General features: G+C 39.4%; 1 protein-coding gene across 1 annotated transcript in view; it reads left to right on the forward strand.

Moving 5' to 3' along the window:
- LOC149441564 (H-2 class II histocompatibility antigen, E-S beta chain-like) overlaps nucleotides 1-13,282 on the forward strand; it is a 146,180-nt gene that overhangs the window by 67,882 nt on the left and 65,016 nt on the right. The window contains exon 3 of the mRNA XM_089657160.1: nucleotides 3,177-3,227. Coding sequence (XP_089513286.1) covers nucleotides 3,177-3,227 — 51 coding nt within the window. The remainder of the gene's footprint in view (nucleotides 1-3,176; nucleotides 3,228-13,282) is intronic.

The following is a 13,282-nucleotide window of genomic DNA, read 5'->3' on the forward strand; positions in this document are numbered from 1 at the left end:
GATGATGAAGAAGAAGAAGAGGATGATGATGATCAAGAGGATGAAGAAGAAGAGGATGAAGATGATGAAGAAGAAGAGGATGAAGAAGAAGAGGATGATGATGAAAAAGAAGAAGAGGATGATGATGAAGAAGAAGAAGAGGATGAAAAATGAGAGGAATTCCAGTATGGCAAAAAGTGTCCCTGCAGAGAGCTCCGCTAGTTCTTTGACAGTTCCTTGACATTTACAGCGGTTGCAACATTGTATCTATTTGTTTCCGAATAAAAACATCTGTATCCTAAATGGATACAAATAGATACATTGTTGCAACCGCTGTAAATGTCAAGGAACTGTCAAAGAAATAGCGGAGCTCTCTGCAGAGACACTTTTTGCCGGCTGTAGACGGGATGAAAATCGGCCGATTTTTTTTTTTTACCATTGCTGGTAACGTCGGCCGCTTGAACAACCAATTTTTCATTTTTTAAAAGAAAAATCGGCTGTTTTTCTCCCCGTCTATGGCCTGCATAAGCATTAGTGTGCCTGGGGGAGGGGGGGACCTTTGGCCTTTCCAAACACAGTAGATGCTCCAAGAATGTTTCCTTGAACTCTTGAAATGGTTAAAAAGGAAAGACACTCTAGATAGCCTGCACTGAGAATTGACTGTCATGATGACGTGTCAATGATTATTTGCTCTCATTTTTCAGGAGTGGTACTGCTTGCGGTTGAAGCTGGTAGAAATCCACCTTCACGTCCTCCACTCACCTTCACTCGTGGCCAGTGGATATTTTGTGGCCGCAGGCAAGAACTGGCATCGAGGACCTGCATAATGACCCTGGCATGCCAGAGGTGGTTTGGAAGCAGCACAGCAATTTGACCATCCCTTTCCTCTATGTTGGTTTTAGGGGTGCAGAATTGCTTCTCGTTCGTGAACGGACTGTCGCCGGATATCAGAGTCCCCATATTTTCAAGATATGTTTTAGCCATGTTGGCTTATTTTTATGTTATTTTCCAAGTGTGTCGCACCTAACCGCACAGTAGTGTGGTGCCATGCGTATTTGTGGCTGTGAATGGGGCTGTTTTTAATAGACATGTGTAGGTGCAACAACGTTTTCATCATGGTACCTGCGCACATCTACATAGGGCATTGCATTTCTTTGCTGTGCTGGAAAATGTGTGTTCTTGCATGCGTTTCTGCACCACCAATGGTGTGAACAAGTCCTAAGGGCTGGTTCACACTATAGAAACAGTCTAGATGTGTTCCTGATGGGTTTTTTTCATGCCCTTTTGGCATGCATGTTTAGTGTGTTCCAGTACATTTTGAATGCGTTTTGGACATGTTTACATTGCATTTTTATATCCCTTCCACTTATTTTTTTCTATTTTCTTTGTATTCAATGTAGTTAGGGACATGTGCGTTTTAGTACATTCAAGGACGTTTCAATGTGTTCCAGTACAGTTCTGTGCAGAAACAATGCAGCGTGGTCAACTTTGTTTACAGCACCTGCAATGCACTGAAAATGCAAGTGCTGATGTGAACTATGACATTGACAACCATATAACCTTCTTTCTGTGCGTTTGTGATGCCGAAAAAGCAACTGAAACACATGTAGTGTGAACTGGCCCTAAAGTTTATTAGAGGTCAGGGAACGGGACTGACCAGGAATTGTGAATTCAATCAGACTAGTGGTGAGATACAATCAGCAATTGTATAATAATGTGAGATCTGAGCTGTAGCTGAAAGAAAATGAGACACATTCACTTGATCAGTAAATAGATCGTTAAAGAGTGGGGCGGTGATCCATAGATTTGCATATGGGACAGGTGATGGCGGGGTGGGGGAGGGGGTCAAGTTGTATAAGGAGACAGATTTAAAAGAGAAAAATGTTACAATGAAATATACACGGCATGAAACTTGCACATTTCCTAATTGGCAGAAGAGTACATTCATCCACTTTCTAGTCATTAGGCAAAATCATAATTGTTTGATCAATATTCCTGGCACTGACACAACCCAGAAAATTGATCTCCATTTTTTAGGATGTAGCCATGACCGGGATTAGAACCCATGACCCAAGTGCTGTAAGTTCTGAGCTCTAACCACTAAACCACTGTGGGAGACACAGTTTGAGTTATAATGTAGAATAGTTACATTGTTTGAAAATGATAAAGCGAGCGCTGGTCACTGATATAGACTAGTAAAATGGTATTACACAAGATAAATATAACCACGAACAGTAGTGCATGAACTCGTGAAAGGTCATCCACCCCTGTGACAGTGTACTACACTATTGAGCACCTTTCTGGCTCCTGTGGCTGAGCTAATTCCTCCCCAGGACCATTTGGGCACCCACCCTGATGGATGGATGGATGGAGCTGGATGACTAACCCATAACTGCCAGCATACCGCTGCACCCCCAGATGTGTGATGTGTATAACCCATGCACATTAATACTTTTGTTCTGGTGAGTGTAGACCAGTCCCAAGGGTGGTTTACCTTTCACGAGTTCATGCACTACTGTCCGTCACGGAGAGACCACACGTGCCATTCATAGGCACTCTCTGAGTTGGTACTCTCACACGAAGGACATTCCATTATTCAGGAATGATTCTATGAACTTATTTTAGCACCATTTACAATATTACATCATTGTTGCAATTCTTTGCACTTTTTGGTTTTTACATGCGTTCATTATTGATCACATGCATTTATAGCGCTGCACTTGTCTTTACCATAGAATAGTTACGTGATTAAAGAGAATGAAGATATATAATTATATTGGGAAATTAGAAGTATATAAATTATTTGAGATATAAGTGTGTAAATGTTTAACATTTGAGTACAGAATGTTTGACATTCATTAGTAAATGCATTAGTTTCCTGATCATTTTGGAGACACAGCAAGAAAATAAATAGAAGAAAATAGAAAATTCTAATACAGGTGTACAGGTGTATTTATAACATTCTAAGAATTCTTTTGCCATCATGAAAACGCCAATGTAAATAAAGCCCGCGCTTGTGCGCCATCTAGCGAACATATCCGGTATTGCACCTAAAAATGTGCCAGTGATAGCAAAGTAGTCAATAGACGCTCGTCAATGAGCTTGCTAGACGCTGGTCAGACGACTGATTGATTGACCGGAGTCTGCCTGAATGGTCAGTCTCTGCTATTACACTCACATCTTAGTGAATCAGGGCCACTGTGTACACAACTACGATGGCATCCAGAGCGTCACCGCTGACCGGAGAGGTGAGTGACCCTATGGACGCCTCTTATATACCGGATTATATACAGGGAGGAGGGGCTTATCCGGACCACAGAATACTGCTGACAATACACTATACACACTATATACACACACTATACACACACTATATACACACTATATACACACACTGTATACACACACTATATATACACACTATACACACACACTATATACAGTATACACACTATATATACACTATACACACACTATATATACACTATATATACACACTATATATACACACTATATATACACACTATATATACACACTATATACACACTATATACACACTATATATACACTATACACACACTATATATACACTATATATACACACTATATATACACACTATATACACACTATATATACACACTATATATACACACTATATACACACTATATATACACTATACACACACTATATATACACACTATATACACACTATATATACACTATACACACACTATATATACACACTATATATACACACTATATATACACTATATACACACTATATATACACTATACACACACTATATACACACTATATACACACTATATATACACACTATATACACACTATATACACACACTATATACACACTATATATACACACTATATACACACACTATATACACACTATATATACACTATATATACACACTATATACACACTATATATACACTATATACACACACTATATACACACTATATACACACTATATACACACTATATACACACTATATATACACTATATACACACTATATACACACTATATATACACTATATACACACACTATATACACACTATATACACACTATATACACACTATATATACACACTATATACACACTATATACACACTATATACACACTATATATACACACTATATACACACTATATACACACACTATATACACACTATATACACACACTATATACACACTATATACACACACTATATACACACTATATACACACTATATACACACACTATATACACACTATATACACACACTATATACATACACTATATACACACACTATATACACACTATATACACACTATATACACACACTATATATACACACTATATACACTATATATACACACTATATACACACTATATATACACACTATATACACACACTATATACACACACTATATACACACACTATATACACACTATATACACACTATATACACACTATATATACACACTATATACACACTATATACACACTATATACACACTATATATACACACTATATACACACTATATACACACACTATATACACACACTATATACACACTATATACACACACTATATATACACACTATATACACACACTATATACATACACTATATACACACACTATATACACACTATATACACACACTATATACACACTATATACACACACTATATACACACTATATACACACTATATACACACACTATATACATACACTATATACACACACTATATACACACTATATACACACTATATATACACACTATATACACTATATATACACACTATATACACACTATATATACACACTATATACACACACTATATACACACACTATATACACACACTATATACACTATATATACACACTATATACACTATATACACACTATACACACACTATATACACACTATATATACACACTATATACACACTATATACACACACTATATACACACTATATACACTATATACACACACTATATACACACTATATACACACTATATACACACTCTATATACACACTATATACATACACTATTCATACACTTTATACACACACTATATACAAACTATATACATACACTATATACACACTATATATACACACACTCTATATACACACTATATACACACACTATATACACACACTATATACACACACTATATACACACACTATATATACACACTATATACACACTATATACACACACTATATACACACACTATATATACACACTATATCAGGGGTGGCGAACAAGTTAGACACAAAGGCCCTGATTCACTAAGATGTGAGTGTAATAGCAGAGACTGACCATTCAGGCAGACTCCGGTCAATCAATCAGTCGTCTGACCAGCGTCTAGCAAGCTCATTGACGAGCGTCTATTGACTACTTTGCTATCACTGGCACATTTTTAGGTGCAATACCGGATATGTTCGCTAGATGGTGCACAAGCGCGGGCTTTATTGATATTGGCGTTCTTATGATGGCAAAAGAATTCTTAGAATGTAATAAATAGTATACCTGTATTAGAATTTTCTATTTTCTTCTATTTCTTTTCTTGCTGTGTCTCCAAAATGATCAGGAAACTAATGCATTTACTAATGAATGTCATACATTCTGTACTCAAATGTTAAACATTTTCACACTTATATCTCAAATAATTTATATACTTCTAATTTCCCAATATAATTATATATCTTCATTCTCTTTAATCACATAACTATTCTATGGTAAAGACAAGTGCAGCGCTATAAATGCATGTGATCAATAATGAACGCATGTAAAAACCAAAAAGTGCAAAGAATTGCAACAATGATGTAATATTGTAAATGGTGCTAAAATAAGTTCATAGAATCATTCCTGAATAATGGAATGTCCTTGGTGTGAGAGTACCAACTCAGAGAGTGCCTATGAATGGCACGTGTGGTCTCTCCGTGACGGACAGTAGTGCATGAACTTGTGAAAGGTAAACCACCCTTGGGACTGGTCTACACTCACCAGAACAAAAGTATTAATGTGCATGGGTTATACACATCACACATCTGGGGGTGCAGCGGTATGCTGGCAGTTATGGGTTAGTCATCCAGCTCCATCCATCCATCCATCAGGGTGGGTGCCCAAATGGTCCTGGGGAGGAATTAGCTCAGCCACAGGAGCCAGAAAGGTGCTCAATAGTGTAGTACACTGTCACAGGGGTGGATGACCTTTCACGAGTTCATGCACTACTGTTCGTGGTTATATTTTTCTTGTGTAATACCATTTTACTAGTCTATATCAGCGACCAGCTCGCTCTATCATTTTTAAACAATGTAACTATTCTACATTATAGCTCAAACTGTGTCTCCCACAGTGGTTTAGTGGTTAGAGCTCAGCACTTACAGCACTTGGGTCATGGGTTCTAATCCCAGTCATGGCTACATCCTAAAAAATGGAGATCAATTTTCTGGGTTGTGTCAGTGCCAGGAATATTGATCAAACAATTATGATTTTGCCTAATGACTAGAAAGTGGATGAATGTACTCTTCTGCCAATTAGGAAATGTGCAAGTTTCATGTTGTGTATATTTCATTGTAACATTTTTCTCTTTTAAATCTGTCTCCTTATACAACTTGACCCCCTCCCCCACCCCATCATCACCTGTCCCATATGCAAATCTATGGATCACCGCCCCACTCTTTAACTATCTATTTACTGATCAAGTGAATGTGTCTCATTTTCTATCAGCTACAGCTCAGATCTCACATTATTATACAATTGCTGATTGTATCTCACCACTAGTCTGATTGAATTCACAATTCCTGGTCAGTCCCGTTCCCTGACCTCTAATAACCTTTAGGGCCAGTTCACACTACATGTGTTTCAGTTGCTTTTTCGGCATCACAAACGCACAGAAAGAAGGTTATATGGTTGTCAATGTCATAGTTCACATCAGCGCTTGCATTTTCAGTGCATTGCAGGTGCTGTAAACAAAGTTGACCACGCTGCATTGTTTCTGCACAGAACTGTACTGGAACACATTGAAACGTCCTTGAATGTACTAAAACGCACATGTCCCTAACTACATTGAATACAAAGAAAATAGAAAAAAATAAGTGGAAGGGATATAAAAATGCAATGTAAACATGTCCAAAACGCATTCAAAATGTACTGGAACACACTAAACATGCATGCCAAAAGGGCATGAAAAAAACCCATCAGGAACACATCTAGACTGTTTCTATAGTGTGAACCAGCCCTTAGGACTTGTTCACACCATTGGTGGTGCAGAAACGCATGCAAGAACACACATTTTCCAGCACAGCAGAGAAATGCAATGCCCTATGTAGATGTGCGCAGGTACCATGATGAAAACGTTGTTGCACCTACACACGTCTATTAAAAACAGCCCCATTCACAGCCACAAATACGCATGGCACCACACTACTGTGCGGTTAGGTGCGACACACTTGGAAAATAACATAAAAATAAGCCAACATGGCTAAAACATATCTTGAAAATATGGGGACTCTGATATCCGGCGACAGTCCGTTCACGAACGAGAAGCAATTCTGCACCCCTAAAACCAACATAGAGGAAAGGGATGGTCAAATTGCTGTGCTGCTTCCAAACCACCTCTGGCATGCCAGGGTCATTATGCAGGTCCTCGATGCCAGTTCTTGCCTGCGGCCACAAAATATCCACTGGCCACGAGTGAAGGTGAGTGGAGGACGTGAAGGTGGATTTCTACCAGCTTCAACCGCAAGCAGTACCACTCCTGAAAAATGAGAGCAAATAATCATTGACACGTCATCATGACAGTCAATTCTCAGTGCAGGCTATCTAGAGTGTCTTTCCTTTTTAACCATTTCAAGAGTTCAAGGAAACATTCTTGGAGCATCTACTGTGTTTGGAAAGGCCAAAGGTCCCCCCTCCCCCAGGCACACTAATGCTTATGCAGGCCATAGACGGGGAGAAAAACGGCCGATTTTTCTTTTGAAAAATGAAAAATTGGTTGTTCAAGCGGCCGACGTTACCAACAATGGTAAAAAAAAAAATCGGCCGATTTTCACCCCGTCTACAGCCGGCAAAAAGTGTCTCTGCAGAGAGCTCCGCTATTTCTTTGACAGTTCCTTGACATTTACAGCGGTTGCAACAATGTATCTATTTGTATCCATTTAGGATACAGATGTTTTTATTCGGAAACAAATAGATACAATGTTGCAACCGCTGTAAATGTCAAGGAACTGTCAAAGAAATAGCGGAGCTCTCTGCAGGGACACTTTTTGCCATACTGGAATTCCTCTCATTTTTCATCCTTCTTCTTCTTCTTCATCATCATCCTCTTCTTCTTCATCATCATCCTCTTCTTCTTCTTCTTCATCATCATCCTCTTCTTCTTTTTCATCATCATCCTCTTGTGTGTTTAGAATACTTCCAAAATGCACATACAAAAACACTACATCCAAATGCATGTTGCATTTCTATAGCATGTTAAACAGAAGAAAAATGCACTTACATAATGTTAACATGCGCAAGTAAAAGTAGACAAAATCCACATCCTTTTATTCTGGCTTCACATACATGCATTGTGGTCTAACACCGCACTCCTGGGCAAATCACATGCAATTTGTGTGTGTTGCAATTAGAGACAAACATTTTGCACACCTCAAATTGCACCGCATCCGGGCCAAAAATGTGCAGGACCCTTTTTCAGGGTATGCACATGTATTGTACTGTCCAAGGCATTGCACACTAACGCATTGCACACTAAAAATGTCAAATGCGTTAGTGTGTACAGTGCATGAGTGTAAAATGCTTTAGTGTGTACAGTGCATGAGTGTAAAATGCTTTAGTGTGTACAGTGCATGAGTGTAAAATGCTTTAGTGCACACTGCAGTGTACAACGCATTGCACACTGTAATACACTGTAATACCGTGTACACCCACACATTGTAGACTGTAATGCACTGTACACTGTCATGCAGGATGGAGAAATGCATTGCACACTGTGATACCGTGTACACCCACACATTGTAGACTGTAATGCACTGTACACTGTCATGCAGGATGGAGCAACGCATTGCACACTGTGATACCGTATACACCCACACATTGTAGACTGTAATGCACTGTACACTGTCATGCAGGATGGAGCTACGCATTGCACACTGTGATACGCTGTCCACTGTCATGCAGAATCCAGCAACGCATTGCACACTGTAATACCATGTACACCAACACATTGTAGAATGTAATGCATTATACGCAGTATACATGTCCAGATATTCAAAGATTAGCCATGAAGGCCTAGCTGGTTACCTATTGGGCGACCGCAGATAGCCGAATAACGCTACACTGCATCCAGGCAGCTCTGGGAGGGTGTCATATGACATCCTGGCAGAACGCGCTCTCCGTGATTGCTGTGTCCTAAGGACACAGCTGATCACGTGATGTGGTAAAGGCCAATCACAGCGGCTTTTTACCATGTGATCAGCCATGTCCAATGACACGCTGGTCACCGGGAAATGCATTTGCCGGGTCTTGGCTGCACTTTCATCACGCTGTCAGAATGTGTGGAAAGTACTGCCGAGAACCAGCAGTTATCAAAGCAGGGGTCGGCCCCGATGATCAGTGCCCACCAGTGCCACCCAACAGTTCCGCCCACCTGTGGCCAGCAGTGCCACCCACCAGTGCTGCCTCATCAACGCACATCAGTGTTGCTAAATTACCAGTTTACCAAATGTTATAATATAAACAGACTTTTATTCATTATGAGCTATTTTGTGGTTTATCGAGCAAAAAGTAAAACACACAGCAGCAAGTCAATACCACCCAAAGAAAGCTCTATTTGTCTGAAAAAACTGATATAAATTTAAGATGGGTACAATGTGGCATGACCGCACAATTGTCATTCAAAGGGTAACAGTGCAGAAAGATGAAAATTGGCCAGGACAGGAAGGGGGTAGGAGTACCCAGTAGGCAAGTGGTTAATATCATTGACCCATCAATACCCAGGAGCTAATGTACAGATAAGTAGCATGTGCACCAAGTGAGATTCTGCTAAGCCCCACCCACAAAATTGCAATTACCTGTCCCTCACATGTTATTAACATTTGCAATGGCCACAGTTACTGTACATATAAGGATCATCTCCTCAGTTGAGAACTGTGCTCTCGCCATGTCCAAATGCCAATAAGGTTATCAAAATTTTCAACCAACACAAAACCTCCAACCACTTGTCATCCACTTACACTCCCCACAACCACTTCCGGGTGCGCGCGCACGTGATGACGGACTTCCAGGATAGCCGTTCATGCGCCATGCGGACACCTGTTTGGTGCTTATTTGTTTGCAATCGCGCATTTTTATGTGCGGCTATGATAGCTTTCGCAAATGTGCGTTTCTTATTGATTTGTTTTTTTTAACCTTGGCTAATATTTGTTGCCAAAGGCCAAAAATCAACAAAGTGTGAACTATTTTATTACTGTAAATCGAATTGTAGAAAACCTGTAGCTGGCTGCACAGTGAATGTGACATTCATTAGTACATAACAATATTGTGATGCAAGTGGGTTTTTTTTTTGGTTTTGAAAAAGCCAGTTTGCACCCACTTGCATATTCACGCTCTTACAAACTACATTTGAGCAGATTATATAAGTATACAAAGTAACTATTAAGGTTGTTCATATATTGAACATAAAATAAACACAAAAACATCGGTCAAATATTTATTGATCAAATATATCGTCATTTATTTGGTCAGCAGGAACAAGTAGGTACAGTCAATATCTTGGTGAGTCACAAAAATAGGATTGATGTGGCAAAAATAAAACACTCCTGCTCATAAGAGCTTACAATCTAAAGATACTTCTAATGAACTGTGTGTGCTCAGGTTATAGCAGGAAACAAAGGGGAAGATGAATCAAGTAACATTTTCATGCACATAGGATTTACTTACACAATCACTTAGTATGAAGATCCATTCACAAAAAAAAGTCTTCAGATCAAAATATCAAGAAAACAAAGCATGTGAAAAAAACCCCTCCCACCTCTACAAACCCCCTACACATACATTTGTCAGCAAGTTTGTCAGAAAAATGCATTGGAGTCTAAATAAGCAAGCAAAATTAAAACAAGGGCAGATTTTAAACAAAACGATTGACATGTGTGAGGCTTTCAATGCAAAGAGAAAAAACACAATCATTGTGCAATAACACACAAACACACTTTACAAGGCCAAAAATATGCAAACATTTCCAGCCCACTTCCAAACACAGCCTGAGTGGTGTCTGGGGCAATTCAGCACAAAATCTCTTCTTCCCCCCAACCACTACAAGCAAGGACTTAGTCACAAACCACCCGGCCTAGTAACAGGCCAAATCACTCCCTACTGCACATCTTTATATAAGCTAGGTTGTATTTGGAGCACGCCAAACAAGGCCCCACCCCCAATGAAGCCACACCCACCACTGACCTTAAGTTGGTCAGTGAAAGTGTTTTCACCTGATGAATCTGCTTCCTACCTGCATTAACCCTTGGTATACAGGCCCCACAAATCAGAAAGAAATATACAGTGAAATGTACGTGTGCAGCATACAACAGAACATTGAGCAGGGATGTGAAAGGGAACCCCAATTGGAACCGTTATTGCTACTATGGTCACAATTCCCTCCAGATTCTCGCATGAGTTAAGACAGTCACATGACCACATCTTGTATGCAATACTGAAAATGACAAATCGATTTGACTAGTATGGTGAATTTCCCATCAATTGGCAAAACACTCCAGAAATCAAACATCACCAAACATTACACTCTGGGCAAAGCTGATTTACAAATCCTGCGACTTACAGTAAAGTTGACCATTTTAATGCAATTTTCAAGACATCTGACACAGATCTCTATGCAAATTGCCACTAAAGTAGTACATGTACTACTATAGAAATCAGTGTTTGAAACGCACCCATGTGGTCACTCTAATAGCAGACAATAGGGTGCAACTTTGCAGACGATTTACAACTTGCATGTTGTGCAAATCACATGCCAAGTCCCACGCAATGTGCACGCTATTGGAGTGTTCATATTGTTGTGGTTCAAACTTGGTAGGAGCCGCAAGTAATAATAGAGTAATGAATACACTACTTTTCATGCAATTTGCTGAGAGATCGGTGTCGATTGTCTTGCAAATTGCACTTGAAATCACCATGTACCCTAACTTTGAAATCATGCAACTTCTATGCAAGTCACATGATGTGACTGTGGTGTCAATAACACCACTTAGAAATCTGCATTAATGTGACCGGGTAGCCCCCAGTAACATTGTTTGCGATTGCCATGCAATTGGCATTACAGGCGACTTGCAAATCGTAGACCAAGTCGCACCCTATTGGCCACTGTAGGCTCTGTTCACATCCAATTGGATTGTGAACTCGTGCAACTTCACTGTAAGTTGGGCAATTGCCGCATCGGATTAGATGTGACAGTGGTGTTAGCCCCCAGTAACATTGTGTGCAATTTGCCATGCAAAGGGCAAGTTGCTGGCCATGCCAATCGCATGACAAGTCGCATCCAGGGTGTGCAATTTCAGGTGCGATTTGTGAATTGACATGGTACCTGATATTGGATATAATGAATGTGAATGTGAGTGTATTAACGTACGCCATTTGTTGCAGTGAGAGTTCAAAGGTATTTGAAGATTTTGGCCATTTATTAGCAATTTAACATCTAGACTCAAATAGAAATCGCAATGCTACACACAATTGAAAACACAACTAGTTAGTAATTCTCTAGAAAACACAGTAAAATTGGCAACTTAAACAGTAATTTTCAATTGCATATAGTGTGAACAAAGCAGGAAAATTAACAAAGGAAATAAATCTTTGAAGGCGTGCGGTCTGCTTTGCATTTGGTGGAAAAATCCATACCAGTATTTGTGACAAGTTTGATGTGTGGATTCACCAACCAAGTCTTTTCTCTCTCGCTCACTCTTCTTTGTCTCACTGGCTCGCTCTTCTGTATGTCTCTCTTTATCACTCTTCAGTATGTTTTTCTCGCTCACTCTTCTTCATCTCACTGGCTCGCTCTTCTCTCTCTCTGTCAGCTCTTTGCTTGCCAAATCCTTCACAAAAGTGGGTTGAGTGTAAACCATCATTATCAAATCTATTAGTGCTCCAGGCTCTTATCTTACCCCATTGTATGACATTCACATAAGGTGCAGCTTTGAAGGTGTTTCAACAGACAAGGCCTCATTCTAATTCACATTTTAGGGATCACTTAGAC

The sequence above is a fragment of the Staurois parvus genome, unplaced genomic scaffold (assembly GCF_062004578.1).
Source record: "Staurois parvus isolate SC_StPar_1 unplaced genomic scaffold, SC_StPar_1.0 ptg000973l, whole genome shotgun sequence".
NCBI classification, from domain to species: Eukaryota; Metazoa; Chordata; class Amphibia; order Anura; family Ranidae; genus Staurois; species Staurois parvus.